Source organism: Danio rerio, chromosome 4 (genome assembly GCF_052040795.2).
Source record: "Danio rerio strain M-AB ecotype USA chromosome 4, GRCz13ab, whole genome shotgun sequence".
Classification (NCBI taxonomy): Eukaryota; Metazoa; Chordata; class Actinopteri; order Cypriniformes; family Danionidae; genus Danio; species Danio rerio.
This window is the reverse complement of record NC_141024.2, coordinates 35,977,501-35,999,786: the sequence shown is the minus strand read 5'-3', so window position 1 is coordinate 35,999,786 and position 22,286 is coordinate 35,977,501. Positions and strand designations below refer to the sequence as shown.

Sequence of the window (22,286 nt, the reverse complement as noted above, 5' to 3'; positions counted from 1 at the left end):
AACGTCATGTGCAGAAAATATATATTTAAAAAACGTGTCTAAACCCAGCTCTTACTCCTATACAGGAATAAAATGGTTTCTCAAATATATGTGACCCTGGGCCACAAAACCTAAATATTGTAGAGATTGGGAAAAAATATTCATTGTACAGATCCAAATTATAGATTCTTTTTTTTAGGAGAAAAAGATAAGGAAAAGATTATTTTCCATTGAGATGTTTTTTTTTGTAATTACACGTCATATATGAAATCTCTTTTATATTGTAAGAGTTGTATCTCAGCTAAATATTGTGCAATCATTTTACTTGCAGCACTCACTGCAGACAGTTGTTATATTTATCTTCAAGTAATGCCAATTTCTAGCCATAGTGAAGTTTGATACTCTCCTAATTATGCAATATCGCTGGTGTTTATCAGCAGTTTTGGGGGTATTCACCCAAAAGAAGGTAGGCCCTAAGCTCAGCTAGGAAATTAGGATCCATGATGTGCTGTGGTAACTTGCAAATCATCCTATAACGTGCTCATCAGGGAAGTTACTTCTCAGTGTTATCAGTGGATTATAAGCATCTGAGTACACCTGATGTGCATTTATTCTATGTATTCTTGATGTAATATGAAGCCTTAAGCTGCGGTCACACTGGGCTTTCCAGTGTGACTAGATTTCCATTCATACGCATGCGAATGCATCAGCTTTGTGAACTTTGACCTGCGAAATCGCATCACTTGACTGTGTGAGACTGATCGAGGATCAAAACATGACCTCTCTAGACAGAAATTTAAAACATTAAGCTATCGCTTGCTTTTTAAATGTCTAATCATCTAGTTTAATCCCGCCCCTTTTCGCTACGCCGCACAACAGAATTTCGCACACACAAACTCTAGTGTGACCGCAGTTTAGGCTACAATCACACACATGGAGCCGCCCTCCACTCTTTCTGTAACAAGCTACAAGTTAATTATTTAACTTAACTTACATAACTTAATCTTTTTTTTTAGAATATAGCATAAGGTGGATATATAGCGTTTGGTGGATATATAGCGTTTGGTTGGAGCTAAAATCTGCAGGACACCGGCCCTCCAGGAACAAGTTTGGTGACCACTGTCTTAAATAATAATGTCAAATAACCAACATTTTTAAAAATGGATATATCTCGTTTTGTAACTAAACTCTTCATATGTTTTTTTGGTAACGCTTACTTTTACAACCCGCAAAGTACCACGTAAGTACAGTGAAATAACAGCATACTTTTGTGTACGTATGCTATTAGTAAAATGAACGTACGTGTTGGTATAATGGAACAAACTGTAATGCTTGGGTAATAAGGGGGTAACAACTAGACATGCTACACGCAAATTACAGTGTAAGTATATTGATTTTACAGTGTACTTTTCTATAAAGTGCAAAGGAACAAATGGGTAATGTGTGGGTAATAAGGGGGTAACAACCGGATATGCAATGCTTGGGTAATATGGCGGTAAGAACCAGACATGCAACGCGCAAAGTACCGTGTAAGTATATTAATTTTACAGTATACTTTTCTATAAAGTGTAAAGGAACAAACAGGTAATGTTTACATGATAAGGGTGTAACAAGCAGATGTGCAACACGCAAAGTACCCCGTAAGTATATTGAATTTACGGAGTACTTTTCTTTAAGTATTATATAAAGAACGATGCAAGGGTGGTCACAACCTAGTGCAACCTGCAGACACCTGCTTAAGTACATTATTAATAGTACCCTTATTCAGTGCTTGGGCTTTTATAAGGGTTGTTTACTAAACAAAAGATTCACAACCTGTATTGTATATTGTATGTATTTTAAATCTGCAATTCAATACATATATATAAATTTTTTTAATTATTTTTTTTTTTCATACACCACTTACCTTGTGAAAGCTTACTCGTTGATCTCACCATCACCAGCAATTCCTCAACACTATCAACAAATACTTTTGCATGATATACTGTCAGGGTTTAATGCCGATTAAAACAGGCTTGCATTTTTACTGCTGTCTGCAGAACGGGAGACCAACTGTTACACTTCAGTAAATAGCTGATGATTTAATAGAAAAATGTAGTGTGCAATTTTTCATTCAATCAATTAAAACTGCAGCTGTGGTTTTCTGTTCTTACTGTTCAAATATACACTTGTGCATTGAAGTCCAGCTTGTTCCCTCCTTGTTCCCTGTATTTACAGGGTAAATACAGCATTGGCGGGTTGTAAAATAAAGTGAAGCCTTGATCCCTTTAGTTACACAGTAATTAAATATGCTGTAACAGCATTAGCTGTTTTAAGTTCAAAGTACTTGTAAAAGCGCATACCATAATAAGCACAAGCAAAAACATCAATTTCATCAACTTCAATAACAATTATTTATTATTAACATTTATTAACAAACTCATAAACAAACTTTCTTACAAACTTCTATCACACAATTATTATATACACTTGAACAGATGGAAAAAAAAAGCTGCTCAATTATTTACTCAATTGAAAGGAAGAAAGAAAGATACAAAGAAACAAAGATCAACGCCTGAACTTGTTTTTTATAGGCAACAGCTTGTGTTCCTTCTTCACAAGGAACTGTTGTAATTCTTTTGAATAGCACTGGAGTGTTGTTCCATTTAAATATGCTGGAACTTGATATAATTCTCCCTCTGAAGCAATTGCCACCTGTAATCACAAGTGCAGAAATTTAATTTGTAGAATTTTAAAAAGGTATAGCAATAGAAACCAATTAATATCAGGCTAACAGATTATGCAACTCTCATTGAACTGATTATTACTGTGAGTAGTTGTCATAAACCCTTTCAGATTAAAAAGTAGTTTGTTTTGTTGGGTTGGATCTAAACTCTTCAAGAAGGTGAATATCCAGTATTTCTATTTCCAATATTATTTATCTAAAAGCTGTGTTTTATGCTGCTTTTGAACTGTATTGCAATAAAGAACATTGTTTCTGATTAGCTTATGCTCTGATATAGATAGGGTGAACAAAAAAGATAAAACCAGATAATAAAAAACTATAGTTTAGCAGCAGCAGTATACATACCAAGAATGATTGCACTGATGAATCACTCAATAATCTAAACAAAAAATATAAATGCATCACCTAAAGATTTAGATCAGGCTGTAATTTTCTAAGATTTTTTGTTTAACTACTTAGCAACAACACTAAAATTATTACAACATCTGTGGTCATACATACCTGTGCAATTATACTTGTCAGGGATAAGGTAGATTTATCCACCTTGTGCCTTTTTAAGCAATCCCGAATGCTTAGATTCTTTTTATATGTTTTAAGTACTAGTTTGTACCTATGGGTTACTTGTTCTCGGGTGGTCACTGGAGAAAAAAAAAGTAAAAATAATTGTTGGGTTAATGTATGATTTAAAATACCATTTACAATACCTCAGATACTTTAATGACTTCACATTTCAACTCAAAACCTTGTTCATAATTAAATAAAGTATAATAATAATTGTCATCAAGTCAAATTACTAAAAGACAAAAATGCCAGAAACCTTCACCCGCCAGATATTATACCACCACTGGACCAACTGGGTGGACTCTAACAGGCAGTGTTACAATAAAGAGGTAATCCAGATTCTAAGCTTTAATGCCCTTCATATTTACCCTGAATTCAGGTTTGATTATCTCACACCTTGCTTTATCAAGGTATGTCAGTTGCAAAACTGTGACTGTAAGTTAAGTTGACTCAAAGTACAGTGTCCATCAGTCAGCCAGAGATTTTTTTTTTTTTTTTTTTTATCTTTGTGCTATGGTGAGCCTTATCCCTTCTGCGTTTTGTCATCTAAAAGGTGATTGGTCATTTCTAATATTACCACTTAATCTGTATTGCTGTTACTAGTAAATACTGTTATTAGTAATTAAATTGTGTGTTTGAAAGTAACAAAAATGTAAAGAAAGATTAGACTAAACTATATTTAATTATAATACATTTTATTTTAATTTAATGCACTTTTCTCAAACTCAAAGCGTGTACAAGGCAAAAACAATAAAACAGTAAAAGCAATAAATAGGTAAATATAACAATAAGTACGATAACATCAGTTCACACATTAAAACACGACTAAAGAGGTTAGTCTTAGGAAGCTTCTTTAAACAGTCCAGAGACACAATATTCCAAATGTTAATGGGTAATGCATTCCATAATTTTGCTGAGATACGAAACAATATGAAAAAAGCCTGACCACCCATGATGCTAAGTCTGAAGCGTGGCTGGAACAGGGTAAGACCCAAAGTAGACTGCGAGCAGGAGTGGAAAGTGTCACAAGATCACTGATGCAATCAGGAGCTAGCCTATGGACTGCTTTATAAATTAAAATCAGAGTCTTAGCGTGCTTTCACACCTACACTTTTGTTTCAGAACCTGTCTTGTTTGCCCAGTTAGCGTGGTTCGTTTGGCATATGTGAAACCACCAATCACGCTCGCATCCGCACCAAAACAATCGCTCAGAGATCGCTTAAACGAGGTGGTCTCAGCTTGATTGACACAAACTCTGGAGCGGATCGATTGTAGTGAGAAAACAAATGATTCTAGCCCGGTTATATTACAGTTATGGCTGCTCTATTATGGGAAAAAATCATAATCACGATTATTTTGGTCATAATTGTAATCACGATTATTCAAAATGATTATCAGTTGAAGTCAAAATTATTCGCCCTTCTGTGAATTTATTGTTATATATAAATATTTCCCAAATGTTGTTTAACAGGTTTTTTTTACAGTATTACCTATAATATTTTTTCTTCTGGAGAAAGGCTTATTTGTTTTATTTCAGCTAGAATAAAAGCAGGTATAAATATTTTGAAACCTATTTTAATAGCTCGATATTATCTCAAGCAATATTTATTTTTGATTGTCTGCAGAAGAAACTATTGTTACATTATGACTTGCCTAATTACCCTGACACCTGTAGAGGTGAATTGGGTAAGCTAAATTGTCTATAATGTGTGTGTGTGTGTGAATAAGAGTGTATGGGTGTTTCTCAGTGATAGGTTGTGGTTGAAAGGGCATTCACTATGTAAAACAAATGCTGGATAAGTTGGCGGTTCATTCCACTGTGATGACCCCAGATTAATAAAGGGGCTAAGTCAAAAAGAATATGAATGAATGAAAAAAAAAATGCACGATCATGTAGGAACTTCATATCTTCCAAATTCTTCCAGGAAATTTTAAATGTCTCTGATATTGCATACAGAAAAATAATATATCCTCAAGAAGACACAGATCCCTTTCCAATTCAGCATGTGCAGGTTTCTGCACACAGTGTAAAATGTTTTCTCAAAAATGTCTTGTATGTAGACAATGAAAAAGTCCAAAGCTGGTAAGTGGTGTCTCTGCTAAATCTGGTGAAAGGATGCCAAACTATCATCAATATATAATTCCTGAAACCTGAATCAGTTCATCCTGGCTAAAAGGAATGATTCAAACAAATTGGACAATCCATGTGCAGTTTCTGATGTGAGTCTTAAATAGTCAACAAAAGAGAAAAAGGTGACGCAGCAATTAAGAAAATTGTCCTGATAAATTGTCATCTGTAGAGGTGGCAAGCTTTATGGGAAATGTAATCCAGATGTGGAATAGAGTGCCATCTAGTAGAAGTTGTGCACACCCCAGCTGGTGATCATAACAGCTACATTCACTGTGGGGAAAAATGGACGTAACACTTTAAAATATGGGACACATAGTTAATGTTAGTTAATGTTTTTTCTAACATGAACAAACAATGAATTAATGATACATATATTAGTTTATGTTTGTAAATACATTAATTAACATTAATTATGTGCCCTGTAGTGTAAAGTGTTACGTTTAAGAAGTTTATCAGGTGGATTGGCTGAAGAAGCATAGGGTCTGGAGAAGATAAGTAGAAAAGGTACAAGAGGGAGAAAAAGTTGAAGTGCGATGGCTAGGTAAAAAAACAACACCAAACAAACAAACAAACAAACAAAAGAAAACACACACACGCACACATTGTTCATCACCATATAAAAAAAATAAATAAATCTTGGCCATTTTTCATCCCAAAACTTTGTGGAAACTCCAAAACCAGCATCACCCTACTGGATTTGATTTTTCAGACACTGGGCAAGGTTTTTTAAAAATATGTCATTGCCCAAAGGGGTCAAATGAACTCTATCATGTAAGAAATGGCCAGGATCTTTATATGTTATCTCTGGGTGATGAACAATGGCACCACCAACTGACACCATAATAGTAGCCATCGCATGGTTGACAAAGCGCCGCGCCCTGTCAACCTTCCTCAGACTTTCAGCAAACCTCCACAGGCATCGCTGGGTGATGGCAGAGTAGATGATCTTCATCTGAGGGAACTGCCTATGGAGGTCTTGCAAGTCCTGCTTCATCACTGCGGCAAGTATAACACTCTTGATGTTACCGAGGTCATTTCCGCCACAGTGAATAAGCAGGACGTCTGGCACAGCTCTTCCTCCAAGACAGCGACGAAAGAAAGAAACAAGGTTTCTCCAGACCAAGCCTCCAAAGCCAAACCACCTGATATGGGCGTCGAGACCAAGGTTGGTCCCGACAGTTTGCCTTGCCCGTTCTTCCCCACGGCAAATATAGCTGTCACCAATTACATATATGATGGGTCCTGTAGATTGAAAAAGAATAAGAATGTCAGTTTTCAATAAAACAAAAAATTATATATATATATTATCATTTTTTTACATTAAAGATGCATTACATTTATCTATTTATTTATTTTTATCTAAAATTAAATAATTAAAATAAATAAAATATATAACCTAAGTAACATTGATATATGTTGTAGTTTCGGACAGAATGAATACTCATGATAACACTACTGTTCAACTCTTGGGTAAAAAATTCCAATTCAACATTATCTTCTTTTCCTCCATTTGGTATGGTTACAGATGTGAACTGCAGTACCAGTAAACTGAACTGATAGAGTATGCCTGTACATGATGTCACCAGGTCTATATGACACTCCATTATTACACTCAGGTTATCTGTATTAGAATAAGAGCAGCACATTGGAAAATGAAACTATTTTATTTATTTATGATTTTTTTTTATTTCTGGTCTGGATCAGCACCGAATAGAACGGTTAAGGAAACACCGTTTAACATGGTAGTGGAAAATCGGCTATAAACTTCAAAAGATTTTTATGTTTTTCATACTTTTGGCTTTGGTTAATTGTGCATTGGATGCCATCTTTGCTAACACCAAGTATTTATAAAACAGAAAAACAAATGTCATGCATAAAAACCCAAGTAACTAAGTAGCTGTTTAGATGAACTGTTATTATCTGCGTTTATACACACAATCATTTTAATAGTAATTTGTCTAACATGTTTTGTTTACATTGCATAAAAAAAATAATAATAATATCTAGTCAGGTGAGATTCAAACCTGGGTCGGACAGCTTCATAGCGTGATGTGCTTACCACTGGACCACAACAGCGCTGTTATGGTGCCACTTTCACGGTGGTAATTTATTAATGTACTGAATCGTCCAATGTTTGATATCCATTAATATTAATTATTTGAATTACTTATATTCACTAAGGCAGTGGTTCCCAACCTTTTTCTTTGGGGCCCCTCCCATGAACATATACAAATATTGGAGCCCCCCCACCATATAAATACACACACACGCACGCACGCACATATGTACTGTGTGTGTATATATATATATATATATATATATATATGTGTGTGTATATATACATATATGTGTATATATATATATATATATATATATATATATATGTATATATGTATATATATATATATATATATATATATATATATATATATATATATATATATATATATATATATATATATATGTGTGTGTGTTTGTGTAATATTAATATATAGTAATAGCTATAAAAAATATTAATTAATCAGTTTTAACTTGTCTTGGCCTTCAATAAAACCAAAATTTAGGTAGGCTTTGTCATACTGTAATCTTTTTCTTCGCCTCTGAAGAATCACTGCATTTACATTTGTCTGCCATTTTTGTTTTGATTTTGCCTTTACGACACGTTGACAAGCAGATTGCGTGAGTAAGCAAAATTTAAATAATTATTTAAAGTTATTTATTTTAATTATTTTCACTATTATGTTGGAATTTTACGCATGTGTTTAGATTATTTTTTATTTTTTGGTACTTAAAAATACATATATAATAGTAGGGCTGCTCGATTTTGGGAAAAATCATAATCACGATTATTTTGGTCATAATTGTAATCACGATTATTCAAAACCATTGCCAGTTAAAGTCAAAATTATTAGCGCTCCTGAGATTTTTATTATTTTTTTATAAATATTTCCCAAATTATGTTTAACAGAGCAAGGAATTTTAACAGTATTTCCTATATTTTTTCTTCTGTTTGTTTTATTTTAGCTAGAATAAAGACAGGTTTAAATATTTTGAAACCAATTTAAGGTCAATATTATTAGCCCCCTTAAGCAATATATATTTTTGATTGTCTGCAGAATAAACTACCGTTATAATGACTTGCCTTATTACTCTAATTAAGCCTTTGAACTGCACTTTAATCTGAATGCTTGTATTTTGAAAAATATCTAGTAAAACATTATGTGCTGTCATTATAGCAAAGACAAAAAGAAATCAGTAATTAGAAATGAGATATCAAAACTATTATGTTCAGAAATAAGTTAATAAAATATTCTTTCCATGAAACAGAAATTGGGCAGGAAAAGGTTTGCTAATATTCAAGAGGGCTAATAATTCTGACTTCAACTGTATATACATGCAGTTATTTTCCACCCTGCAAAGGAAAGAGAAATAAATACAATAGAATAAAAATATGAAACAAACTGTGCTTTAAGCATCTTCACTGTAAGAAAAACACTTTAGCTACAGCAGTCCTTCAGTCAAGAGCAGCGAGGGTTTTCTCGTTATGTTTGTTTAATAATGATAAAAACAGGCGGCAGAAGGATTATAGCGCACTGTCTCTTTAATGGTTTCTCTTTCACGTCTTTTGATCCTCAACTCGTTTGTTTATTACACAAATGAGTGTTAATGTAAATAATTACTAAACACCGCGTTTTGACACCTATTTGACCATTAAAGCGTTCACGTAAAGATGACTTTAGATGTCTGCGCTCCTCTGCTCGTCTCAGTGTGTGAATGAGAGTGAATGCTGACCGCCCGCATGCTTCTGACTGCGTGATCGTGCTGCACACACACATAAGCTCTTTCGCGCTTTTAAGAGCAACACGTGTACAACTGTGGCGAAATGTGATGCAATAATCAATTATCTCGATTAATGCTTTTTTATAATCGTTTGAAACCGAAATCTAAAACGGATTTTCGATTAATTGCAAAGCCCTTTATAATAGTGGAGCATTTTTATGCCTTTTTCTACCTCAATACTGGACCCCAGGTTGGGAACCACTGCCATAGAACTGGTACACTCATCCCCTGTATGTATTAGACATGGTCTTCTTCAGTTTAAGGTGCTTCTTAGGCTTCACCTATCTAGGAGCAAGCTGGCAAAAATGTATCCAGGGTCAGATTCATCTTGCCCCGGATGTGGTTTGGAGCCAGCAGATCTGATGTTCTGGCGATGCCCTAGATTGCATAAATTTTGGGCCAATATTTTTAGATCATTTTCATCTATATGTAATAGAGATCATTGCCTTTTCTTCTTTATTGGCCAGACGCCTGATTCTCCTAAGATGGAAAAAACAAACCCACCATCCCACAAACATTGGAGATTAGAATTGTTATCACATCTTAAACTCGAGCACCTTAAGTACATCATCCAAGACTCTACAAAAAAGTTTTAGAGGTTTGGCAGCCTTTCCACTCCTACATTGAACGCTCAGAGGTTATTATATCCTTGGTGAGAGTTTATCCCTAGTTTCCTAATTTATTTGATCTATTTTTATTAATTAATTTATTTTTATCTTTCACCCTTTTTCTTTATGGGGTGTATGTCTGTAACTATGTACCATGTTAATTTGTTGTTCAATATGTGTGTTGTTTAAAAATTAAAGACTTTGGAAAAATCAATTAAAATAGTTGAATAATAAGAATGTAAGAAGTACTAAAACAGTTTTTAGAAGAGTAATAATCCCATTAATCTACTTACAGTACATGTCTCTGTCGAAGGTCTGTGAATTTAAGCTAGTTATTAATTAAAGAAGAACAAGCCTTTCTCGTACGTGACTTTGTTCTTTGTGTGACTGAAATGTAGATAATGGGTAAGCAGGATAAGAAAAAAAAATTATATATTCTTCTATTATATATTCCTTCTATGCTAATCAAGGACTTCTGAGACATTGCAAGCATGGGATAGGTCCTCCTGGCTTGGCAGAGTTGATCACAGCTCCAGTACACATCTCTGCCATTTGCTTGCAGTAACCATGTGCTTTTCACCATACACAATTGATCTTCCTTCAAATAGCTTTATCATGTTTGGTGTCATTTGACAGTTTATGACTTAAGCATTGTAGTGCTAAAATAAACAGAGACATTGATTGCTTGTATTTCAATATACAATATATTTACTATTGTTGAGTCATGGCCTGAGGAGAGTATGTTAATGTTCTTCTCACCCACTTTATCTCCTCAACTGTGCTCTCTCATGTTCAGCTGGTTTTGTGGGTTGATTTTCACTCATCTTTAACAATGCTTTCCTCAGGGTATAATACGTAAAGGTAACTGTTGATCTGGGAGAATGGCTTTTACTCTGCATCTCCTGCACACGGCTGCGTAGCCTCATATGCTAACAAAGGCAGTTTCACTGTCTTTGTTGCTTAGCAGTGCACATGTTACAGCTAATTTCTTTATACAGTATGTTTGTTTCATTCTACTGTCTGTATATTCAAACATGTAAATTAATAAACAACTTTACCTGCTTTAAGCTTTGAGATTCTTTCTCATTATCAATGATAATAACAACTTTGATGGGGTCAGATTAATTACAATGGAGTCAGATAAATAATGGATTTAAACACGTCATCCTTCAACTGCTTTCTGTTTCCGATTATTGGTTCAGAATAGCAGCGTAAACTCCAAACCTTACAGCTATGTTTCCATCCAAAAATCCCAATTAAATTTATTTGCAAAACTGGAATATCGCATAAAAAATATGCAAATAAATCAGTGTTGTCGGGCGACGAGAAGGCACAGTAGGTGGTGCTGTCGCCTCACAGCAAGAAGGTTGCTGGTTCGAGCCTCAGCTGGGTCAGTTGGCATTTCTGTGTGGAGTTTGCATGTTCTCCCCGAGCTGGCGTGGGTTTTCTCTGGGTGCTCCGGTTTCCCCCACAAGATCAAAGACAAGCAGCATTACACTGTTTTAAGGATCTAAAAATTTACACTTTAAAAAGCAAAAAGATTCCAATAGCGGCGCCTGCTGGTACGTGAAGAATATGGTCAATACTGATGAACTTAACAACATCATATAGTTTAGAAAACTGTACAATGTTCTATAATAATTAATTATTTTAGTGTCATTTCATTCAGCATATTTAAAATTAGAGTCATCCACGTTTTCTGACATACTTTAAATCAGGGTTTCTACAGGTGACACCAAGTTTAATTTAAGACTTTTAAAGACATTTTTAAGACCAATATGAATGAAAAGGTTTTTTATTTGTCCTTTCAAAAAATATTTTTTATATAAAATATGTAATAATACAATAATAAATCAAAACTAATAATAACATTAAAATATTTTAGATATTTCTTAGCAAAATATCTTAAATATTGTGTAAAAACAAGAGAGCTCGACTTGGATCCACACACTTTTTTTCTAAAATAAACTTTCTTTAAAATAAAAAAAAACTAATTAACAAATGTATTAAAAGTTTTAAAAACTATAATAAACTAAATCCATTCAAAACAATCTGTCCAGGTGGATATCCTCAGCAGTCTTTACCATTATGATAAATAGAGTTAAAATGACCTTTTTAAATAAAGGTTGAAAGTTTTATGGAGATGGATTGTTGGTGATTGTATGGGTTTTGACCAAATTGGGTAACAAAACATGAACACAGGAAAATGAAGACTTGTTTAAAAAGATTCAAGACCTACAACACAACATTTCAGCAAATTTAAGACTTTTTAGGGCCAAATTTTAGATTTTGGAATTTAAGACATTTTAAGACTCCGCAGAAACTCTGTTTAAATACAATAGCCCTGGTAATTAGTTATTATAATAAAGATTTAATTCTCACTCTGATACTATCTGTGAGAACTAGTAACAACTACTAGAAACAAGTTTAAACCCATAAAGAAGTTGATGAAAAAAAGGGAATTGTGATCAACCTGACATATGCAAATGGAAAGTACCTAGCTAACACTATCACTGTAATGGCAGATATATTTTATGAGAATACTGTAGGTCAAATATCGTCAGCTCAGTTTAACTTTATAATAATTTATTGTTTTTATTTATTTTTTATAGCGACAGTGCTCAAGGGCGCTTTACACAGTAGGAGAACAAGAAAAGCAATAACCTTAAGAAGGTAGAAAAATGGGAGACTAATAATACATAATGACAAAAGACACGAGAACAAGTAACAAAAGAAACTCATTCCTGTCTTTCAATAAGTGCTTATGTGCATTTAGGAGAACTAGGCAGCACACTCAGGGCTGCAACATGGATTTAATTTAGTATTCTTATTAAAATATATCTGAATAAAAACTAACTTGTTTGTTCCAGCGGATCTTCCTGTTTGACTGTGAATGTTTCTTCAATCTTCACATCTTCACTCTCCTCTTTAATAAACGCCATCTTTATAACAGTGTGGAGATCAGTCGCTTCAGCAGGAGTTTTTCTCTGTGTTTGGACACTTTATCCTATTTAAAATGAACAAAACAATAAACAGAAACAAAATAACTTCTCTTCAACACTTGCTTCAACAGTTTCTTTATATGAGAGTCATTAACAAAAATACATCAGGTAAGTCTGAGCAAGAAACAATAGCCACAAACAAATGACCTGATAAAAACTAGTTCTCCATTTAAATATATATATATATATATATATATATATATATATATATATATATATATATATATATATATATAATTATCGATTACTGTTATTAAAATAGTACTTCTTTGTATAAAGAATTAAAATATTAGTCAACAGCAGGTGTATAATATCGAAAGAAAAACCTGAAACTTTAATCAATCGGTTTATATTTGTGTAAAGTTGTGAAACAAACCTTTCTCCGGTTGAACTGCAGCGCGGAAGCGGCGCAGCCTTATGACGTCACACAACACGCCAAAATAAAAGTCTTTTTTGTTCAGCTTTTTTGCCACTTACTGTTGCAGTCAGGACATGATAAATTTCACACTCCTGTTCACATCTCACATAACATATCTGCTCTCTCTCTTTCAAATACACAGACATTCAGTATTTGAAGTTAATCAAAACTTTTAATCCAAACATTTTTACACAATTTTGAAAAACGTGTTTAATCTACTAAGAATAAGTGTTTTTTTTTTCGTTTTTATTGTTGCAAAAAGTTTACATCACAAGACAGAACAATCAACATCGCAAGGCATATTTACCATTACAAATATATAAAATAAATTAAAATTGTTACAACTGCAACAAGGAGCAAGGAGCAGTACAAAAGATCTACATCAAAGGACAAACAAAATATTCTAACAATAAATATTATGAAAATGAAGTACAGAGAGCTTCAGTTATTTTACTTTGATTTCTGAAATATTTGAAGCTTTGAGCCACTTTCTTTACCTCAGAAAGAAAACATCTAAAAGACGGTCTGCACTTTTTCCACTTACAACAATGAATGTGATATAGCCATTAGTAAAAAAAAGTTCACAACATCAGAGAAAGAAAAATGTAAATCAGCTTTGTAAAATAAAATATCTTCTAGAACAATAGGGGGGACTGAAATCATCTTTAATGAAAGCCAAGTATGGATGTCAAACCAGAATTTAAAAGTAAATTCACCAGAAAAAAATAAGTGATCAAGTGTTTCTGGAGCAGAAGCTACACTTGTCAACATCAAAGTTAAATCTTTTTTGAATAAACTCCTTCACATGATATATCCTGAATAAAATTATGTAATGAGTTTCCTTAACCTTAGGTGCTACAGGATATTTAAGAGAAAAGGTAAAAGCTTTGTCCTCTACTAAGGGTTTAACAACTCCTAGATGATAACACTTAAAATCACCCATTATAAAGCGTGTTGTAAATAAGCTTGTTGTTATATTTACTATCAAAAATATCAACACTGATATTTTTAAAGACGGAAGAAAAGTTACAAGTGTACAAGGGGATCAAAATAATTACTTTGAATTAACCTAAACAAAGCAATTGGTGTATAGCCTCACAAATTTCAATATAACCTTTATCTGTGATTTTAACTCTATATTTATTTAATAATCTGTTATGAGATATTAGCAGTCCATTTTTGTCTAACAAATCATCAATAAATATAATGGCTTTATTGTAGCAGTCACTTTTAAACAATGATTTTCTGTTAATAATAACAGCCCTTCTATTCCAAAGAGTGGATTTATGAGGGGAAAATTATGGGTAAATATAATTTTCCAAAAAAGTAGTTCTTGCTAATGAAAATTAAACAGCGTCAAAGGAAGTTTTGAACAATCATAATCATATCTTAATACAAATTCAAGGCCACCATTTTTTTAAACAAATTATTTGGGATATGATACCATATTGAATAAGGCTTAGCTAAACACTCTTTCAATCATTTAACTCTAAAAGTGCCAAGAAGACATTCAAAATCGATTGCTTTTAAACCTCCATATTCATACTCTTTGATCATATGATTCTTACGTAAATAATGTGATTTATTTTTCCAAATAAATTTAAATAATATTGAATTTATAGATTTACCTATTTTGGGAGGAGTATATAAAGGATAAGTTAAATATATAATTTTAGATAATCCCAGTCAAAAGAATTTTACCCAATATGGAAAGATCTCTAGCTAGCCAATGATTTAGGGATTTTTCCATCCCTTCCACATTCTCTATTAACAGAATTATTGAAATCGGTAACTCCCAAGTATTTAACTTGTTCTTTTACTTGAATACCCTCTAATTCTCTTAAAGTACAATTCTGAATTGTTAATATTCCACATTTTCTTAGGTTTGGGGTGAATTCAGAAGCTTTAGGAAACAGAAATTTTGACAAGAGCTAAAGGGAGCACCTCCCTTTTTTATAAGAATTAATAGAGTGTCATCAGCAAACTGACTTAAATTAAAAGTCCTACCAAGTATATCAATACCTATAGTGTACTCTGAATTTGTAAAATAAAATGACATAAGTTCAACAGCTATATTAAAAAGTAAAGGTGAGATGGGACATCCTTGATGGATTCCTCTTTTGATGTAAACTCTAGGAGATGATCCTGAATTCAGGGATTTACTACTAAATATATCAGTATAGAACATGGAAATTACCCTACAAAAGCTCGGACCAAACCCAAAAGTTTCTAAAGACGTTCTAAAGACAAAAATGGATGCTCAGGGGTATCAAATGACTTGAAAAAGGCTAGAAATAGAAATAAACTTGTCTGAGGAATTAAATACCTATAATCGAGCATATCAAATATCATTCTGAATACTTCTCCCTTTAATGAAAGCTGATTGTGTTTCATTTATTATCTCGCCTATACCTTTTTTTTTTGAGTCTATTAGCTAATAGATGAGAAAGCAATTTAAAATCATTGGACAAAAGAGTTATGGGTCTCCAATTGTCTAAAAATAATTTGTCTTTGCTTGGCGTTGGAACTAAAATGATTAAAATCTGCTTCATAGAAGTCGATAGTTCTGCTTTCTCTTTACTTTCCTTTGTTGCTTCAAAAACTAAAAATCTTATCTCTGGCCAAAAATGTTAATAAAACTCAACTGTAATTCCGTGTATGCCTGGATTTTCCATTGGACATTTTAGAAATAGCAACATCAAGTTCAGAAATAACAATGTCAGATTCCATCATTTCACGGAAGCTGTCATAATAGGAACTTTATCTTTTGAAAAGGAAAAGAAAAAGTCACAATCACTCTCATTAAATTTTGATTTACATAATAATATGAATAGATGTGATCATCAATCAAAGTTTTCTCTTCACTTACATTGTTATTTATGCTACGTTTATTAATAGTTTTTGAAGATTGTCTATGCTTTACTAAATTAAAAAAGTATGAAGAATTTTTCTCCCCCTCCTCTATCCATTTCACTCTAGATTGTAAAGCTCCTTTAGCTTTCTCTGTATAATAGTAATCCAACTCTGATGGCAAAATACGAAGTTCATTTTGTTTTATATCTCCAAGAAAATCTTTATCATCAAGGTCATTTAATCTAGATAAAACTGTTAACTGTCTTTTTTTCCTAACAGAGGAAAACAATAGCTCCTTACAGCAGATCAAGCCATTTTTTTAACTCGATTTATTTTCAATTTGAGTAAAGCATGTGGCAAAAGAAAAAGAAAACCAAACAGCAAATAGGGAGAAAAGCATTTGCCAAATGCTTATTTAAAAAAGCTGTTTAAAATGTGTTTTGTGATTTATTAATACAATTTTTTACTGTTTGATTAATCAGCCTTTAAAACATGGATTAAATAATAATACAGTAATAAAAGTGTCTATTAATTTATACATTTTAAATGTTTTTGTTTTATTGCTTAATTAAATTACTTTCAAAAACACAATTTAAGCATATCTATTTATTTGTCCATTTAAATTGTGATTTATTTATGTACATTTTTATGCTGGTCGAAGCAGTGGCGCAGTAGGTAGTGCTGTCCCCTCACATCAAGAAGGTCGCTGGTTCGAGCCTCGGTTCAGTTGGCGTTTCTGTGTGGAGTTTGCATGTTCTCCCTGCATTCGCGTGGGTTTAATCTGAGTGCTCCGGTTTCCCCCACAGTCCAAAGACATGCGGTACAGGTGAATTGGATAGGCTAAATTGTCCATAGTGTATAAGTGTGTGTGTAAATGTGTGTGTGTGGATGTTTCCCAGAGATGGGTTGCAGCTGGAAGGGCATCCGCTGCGTAAAAACTTGCTGGATAAGTTGGTGGTTCATTCCGCTGTGGCGAACCCAGATTAATAAAGGGACTAAGCTGACAAGAAAATGAAGACATTTTTATGCTTCAATAATTAAATTGATCATTTGAGTCTTTGTTTTTCTAACTAGCACTCTTGTACGGTGGCCGGGAAGTGCAAAACAACATTACAAAGTTTGAAACACCTTTAAAAAACTCGAGACAAATTTACATTTTAAAAAACATCTTTACTTATCATCAGACACAATTACAGAGGAAAAACAATTTTACCAAGGACGAAACAAATTTACATTTTAGAAAACAAATTAACATGACGCAAAACACTGAACAAATTTACAATTACAGATTCCCTTTGGAAAGGGAATGTACCACACCCCAAGAAGTGACGTAGAATGTACCACACACTGGTAGTGAACCGGAACGTAACACACACACTGGAAAATATCAACAATATCCAGCTTGTGTGTGACTTCGTAGACAGGTTTCCACAAGTCTACAACTATAAAAATCACGGTTTGACTAACTGTGATAAAACATATTAGAGCTATTCTGAGAAAATATCAGCGTGAGAGTGCATAGAAACATGTAAATGCAAGTACATGGAAACAATTCAAGCACGGCACATGTTGACTGATAAGATACCAAAACCGATTTCAGAACCTTTTGACTTGGGTTCGAATCCAGTTGATGTCAATTATAATTATTTCTTTAGATTAATTTTGGTTAATGCTGTTCTGCCACACAAATATTAAATCAACAATGATACACTGACACCAAGTAATAAGAATCTTTATTTGGTATGGCATGTTACTGTGAAAAAGTGACAAATCTGCCAATCTGCAAACATGGATAGTTTGCACAAGTGAAGGGGAGCCTCAGTTAACACGGACACCAGTTAAACCATAACACAGGCTTCCTTCAGTTTACTGTTAAGAGTCCTCAAGCAGAGGTTTACGCTGTGTATACTTGACATCATGTTCACGATTATAGCGTACGAGTGGATCTCGTGAAAATTTGATTTATGCAGCATGTCTGGTGTTTCCGTCTGTTCCGCGTCCTTTATAAACTCTAAACACCGACCACTTGCAAAGCAAAACCGTGTTAAGCTGCTCATGTGTTTGCCACAAAACGGGCAAAACAACCCTCGACCGCTGTCCATGTTCAGTCACCATAAACTTTGTTTACGCCATGTACTCCACAGCACGAATTTACCGCGCTCACCAGCAACAACAACAACTTTCCCCGCGTCACTACCGGTGTGTGGTACATTCTACGTCACTTTTGGGGTGTGGTACATTCCCTTTCCGTAGGCAATCTAATTGTAAATATGTTTCGGGATTTGTAAAAGTGTTTAGGTCTTGTTAATTTGTTTTCTAAAATGTAAATTTGTTTCGTCCTTGGTAAAATTGTTTTCCCTATGTAATTGTGTCTGATGATAGGTAAACATGTTTTTCAAAATGTAAATTTGTCTCGAGCTTTGTAAAAGTGTTTCAAACTTTGTAATGTTGTTTTGCACTTCCCGGCCACCGTACTCTTGGGCCTCCATAATCATGACACTGAACACTTATCATGCGTACAATTCAGGCTTAAACGTGAAGAAATTATATTTTAAAGAACATTCAATAAAAGAACAGTGATTTAAAAATGCAATAACGTTTTAGTGAGCACAATAAGCTCATTATAAAATATTCCAAACTTTTAAAGGGGCTGTATATTATAGTATTTACAACTATTTGTTGTACAACCTTTGTTGAACCCACCTGTTTCTGATGTTTACTGGGGAGCGATTCTGAATGTCTGGCAACTGTGCAGAGCTAAAAAAAAAAAAAAAGATCACTGTATTAAGTAGTTTGAGGGGACATGTGGTATATTGTCCAGTGGCTCCCAGTGCTTCAGCATCTCTGTACACCATTGGAGCTGGTGGTACTACTGGTGCTGGTTGTGGCCAAAATCAAAGTGGGAACTATAGTAAAAGCTCAGTTGCATCTGAGGTAACAGGTGGATATTCTATTAATGGAGAAGGGGGAAGGAGTGGCTTTGGTGCTGGTCATCTAATCAAAATTAAGTGGAAACTTGTTAAAATAGATTATAATCACATTTGATTTTTTCACTTGAAATGACAATCTTTTTGCTAAATTAAAATTATTCAACCCATTCTTTAAACAGGGTTTTGCTTGTCACCCTAAAGAGTTTAAAACAATAATTAATATTATCCCTAAAAACATCACAGTATTGATCAGAGGTTTTCTTTCACACTATTCTGTAATGTTCTCTCTTCCATCTTTATTTTTAGAGATCCAAAATGTAATAATATGTTTTAAATGAATATTCTTATTCAAAGGCTTCATCATAATCAGCTCAGACCTCATTTATTTTTAAAGATTTTAATTCACAGGAATTAGAAAAATAAGACAAGTTACATTTCTTTTTCAATTCTCCCCAAAATTAAAGAACTTTAGTTTAAATGATTAATGATGTGTCTCCATCAAAAGAATTCCTGAGATTAAAAGTTGATAATAAGGAGATCTTGTCAATTTTGTGAAAGTCATATTGAAAACACTGAGCATGTTTTCTATAATTGCATATACTCATGTCTCATGTCAATATACATGTTAACCCTTTTTGCAATAAACAAGTTAAATTTAATGTGACTAAAGAAAATTGTACACAGCATTAAGTAGTTAATAACCGTTTATGCTTTGCAAAAAATTCTTCATTCATAAATATATAAATTTATAAATGTTGGTTTTTAAACCTTTTAAAGGGTGACAATGAGATTTATAGACCCATACTAGTTTTAAAAAAAAACTATCCTTTTTCAGTTTTATTTTGCCCACCTAACATTGCTGTTAGTAATAGTAGTCACACACACACATATGTGTGTATATATATATATATATATATATATATATATATATATATATATATATATATACATGTGTGTGTGTGACTACTATTACTAACAGCAATGTTAGGTGGGAAACCCAGTATCAGATTACTGAAGCACTTCAGCTATCTGTTCATTCAAATTATATATATATATATATATATATATATATATATATATATATATATATATATATATATATATATATATATATATATAGAATTTGAATAAACAGATAGCTGAAGTGCTTTAGTAATCTGTTGAGTACTGGAATTAGCATGTAAGCTAACAAATCACTCATATTCTCATTCACAATAGAGATACTGGGCTTCCCATACACAGATTTATTTGTAGTAATGTGGGAGTTTTCACATGAACATTTCTTCAAATGAAACCAGTTGTTTACAGAAAGTTTAATTGTCTTCATGAGGAAAACTTTTTTATTTTCTAAAATCAGTCCATCAAAATAAATGTGTTGTGTTTTGAAACCAAAGTCTTCATTTGTTACCCACAACTCATCAAGATTTGATCAAGTCAAAATCTCATAATCTGACACAAATCTGATCTGTGGTAACTGGCAAATGGCATTGTGTAGTCTGAACAGGGCTTTATGAAGTCTGCATCAGTCTCTCACTGTCACTGCAAGTTCACACCGGCCGACTTTTATTCACCAACAAGTTTTGTGACACTGCAGACAAAAGCCCAAAATTGGAGGCAAATCTGTTTGTTCAAGGGAGTAGAAATCAAACAATGTGAACGATCAAAAACACAATCTAAGAGTGTAGGACAGTTTTCTCTGAATCTCCCCAAACATTTTCTCCTGCCTAATCTTTCTAATTCTCTTTTCAGTGCCGACCATTTGATTGCAGTGTGCAATGTGCACAAATTTGGTTCTCAGTTCATAATAACTTGAAACACATATAGAGTTATTTTGCTTCATTGCAGCCCTGTAGAAACTCTCACAATCTGGTACATCTTCACCCCTCTTCAGTTATTGAGTTTAAATCTTCAGGTTCAAAGGGTTTCATTCCAGTAACTTGAGATGTATTCAAGAGTTTACACTTGTCCCGAGATGCTATCCCGGGAAAGCCTTAAGCTCCGCTGGACAAGGCCTCATTTTTTCTCTCCATTGTGAAGCTTCATGTGATTGATGAGGCTTCTTTTATGTTTAAAGACCTTTCCACACTCACTGCATCGAAAACGCACTCCTAAGTGAGTCTTCATGTGTTGCTTAATGGAGTCTTTGCATGTGAGACTCTTTCCACAATGATCACATGTGGTTCATGAGGCTAGCTTTGGTTGTGAAGCTCTTTCCACAATGAGCACATGCAAACGGCTTCTGTCCGGTGTGACTTATCTTGTGGTGTTTGAGTGAGCCTGTATGTGGGAAACTTTTACCACACTCTGTGCATGTGTAAGGTTTCTCTCCAGTGTGAATCCTCATGTGGATGGTAAGGTTTTGTTTTTGAGAAAAACCTTTCCTACACTGTGTGCAAATAAAGCTTCTCTCTTCAGTGTGTGTTCTCATGTGGGTTTCAAGATTGCCATTTTGCTTACAACTCTTTCCACACTGAGGGCAAGAGTAGAGCCTCTCCCCAGAGTGAATTCTTCTGTGCACTGCCAAGTTTCCTGTAGAATAGAAGCTTTTTCCACACTGTTGGCATGTGTACGGCCTCTCTCCAGTGTGAATTCTCATGTGCACTGTTAAGTTTCCTGTATTATAGAAGCTTTTTCCACACTGTTTGCAGGTGAAAGGTTTCTTTCTAGTGTGAACATCAAGGTTTGGCTTTTGATAGAAACTCTTTCTACTCTGTTTACAGCTGTAATTACACCTAGACTTGGATTTCCGAGATCTTCCACGTGATAAAGTCTTTTTAGTGAGTGTGGGTTTTTCATCAGTCGTTATTTCTTGTTGTTTCTCTTCCATTTCATTCCATTGATGTGTCTCTTCTTTCAGCACTATCAGGTCTTCAAAAAAGAACAAAAAAGTGAACTTTAGTATAAAGGCTTAAAGTGGCAAGCATGAAATGGATGTTTACCCTAAATATAAAAATGAGCTTACCATTTACTCTCCATCATGTGGTTTTAAACATTTCCTGTCTTCTGGAACACAAAGTAAGCCAGCATTTTTATCACTATACCTTATTTTGTGAAGGAAAGTAAATGGTGAGGCTATTTTCATTTCTGTGTCAGAAAGTCATACCAACACTCACTCACATAATCAACACATCTCTTGACTCTGGTTTATTCCCCACTGTATTACTACTCTAATTGTGAATCTTTACTGTTCCTGTTTCAGTAGGGTGCTCTTGCTAAAAGGAGCAATGGCAGAGAGAGAC

General features: G+C 33.7%; 1 protein-coding gene and 1 long non-coding RNA gene across 2 annotated transcripts in view; both read right to left on the bottom strand.

Moving 5' to 3' along the window:
* Positions 1 to 182: 182 nt before the first annotated feature.
* LOC137491306 (uncharacterized) lies at positions 183 to 13,273 on the bottom strand. The gene is made up of 5 exons (XR_015942886.1): positions 13,223 to 13,273; positions 12,702 to 12,851; positions 3,206 to 6,638; positions 3,050 to 3,083; positions 183 to 2,673 (listed from the first exon to the last, which is right to left on the bottom strand). It is a non-coding gene; the product is annotated as an uncharacterized LOC137491306 (long non-coding RNA).
* Positions 13,274 to 21,217: 7,944 nt separating this feature from the next.
* The window catches only part of LOC141381524 (uncharacterized), a 1,198-nt gene continuing 129 nt past the window's right edge, over positions 21,218 to 22,286 (bottom strand). The window contains exon 2 of the mRNA XM_088649878.1: positions 21,218 to 21,940. Within this exon, the coding sequence (XP_088506004.1) occupies positions 21,218 to 21,940 (723 nt within the window). The remainder of the gene's footprint in view (positions 21,941 to 22,286) is intronic.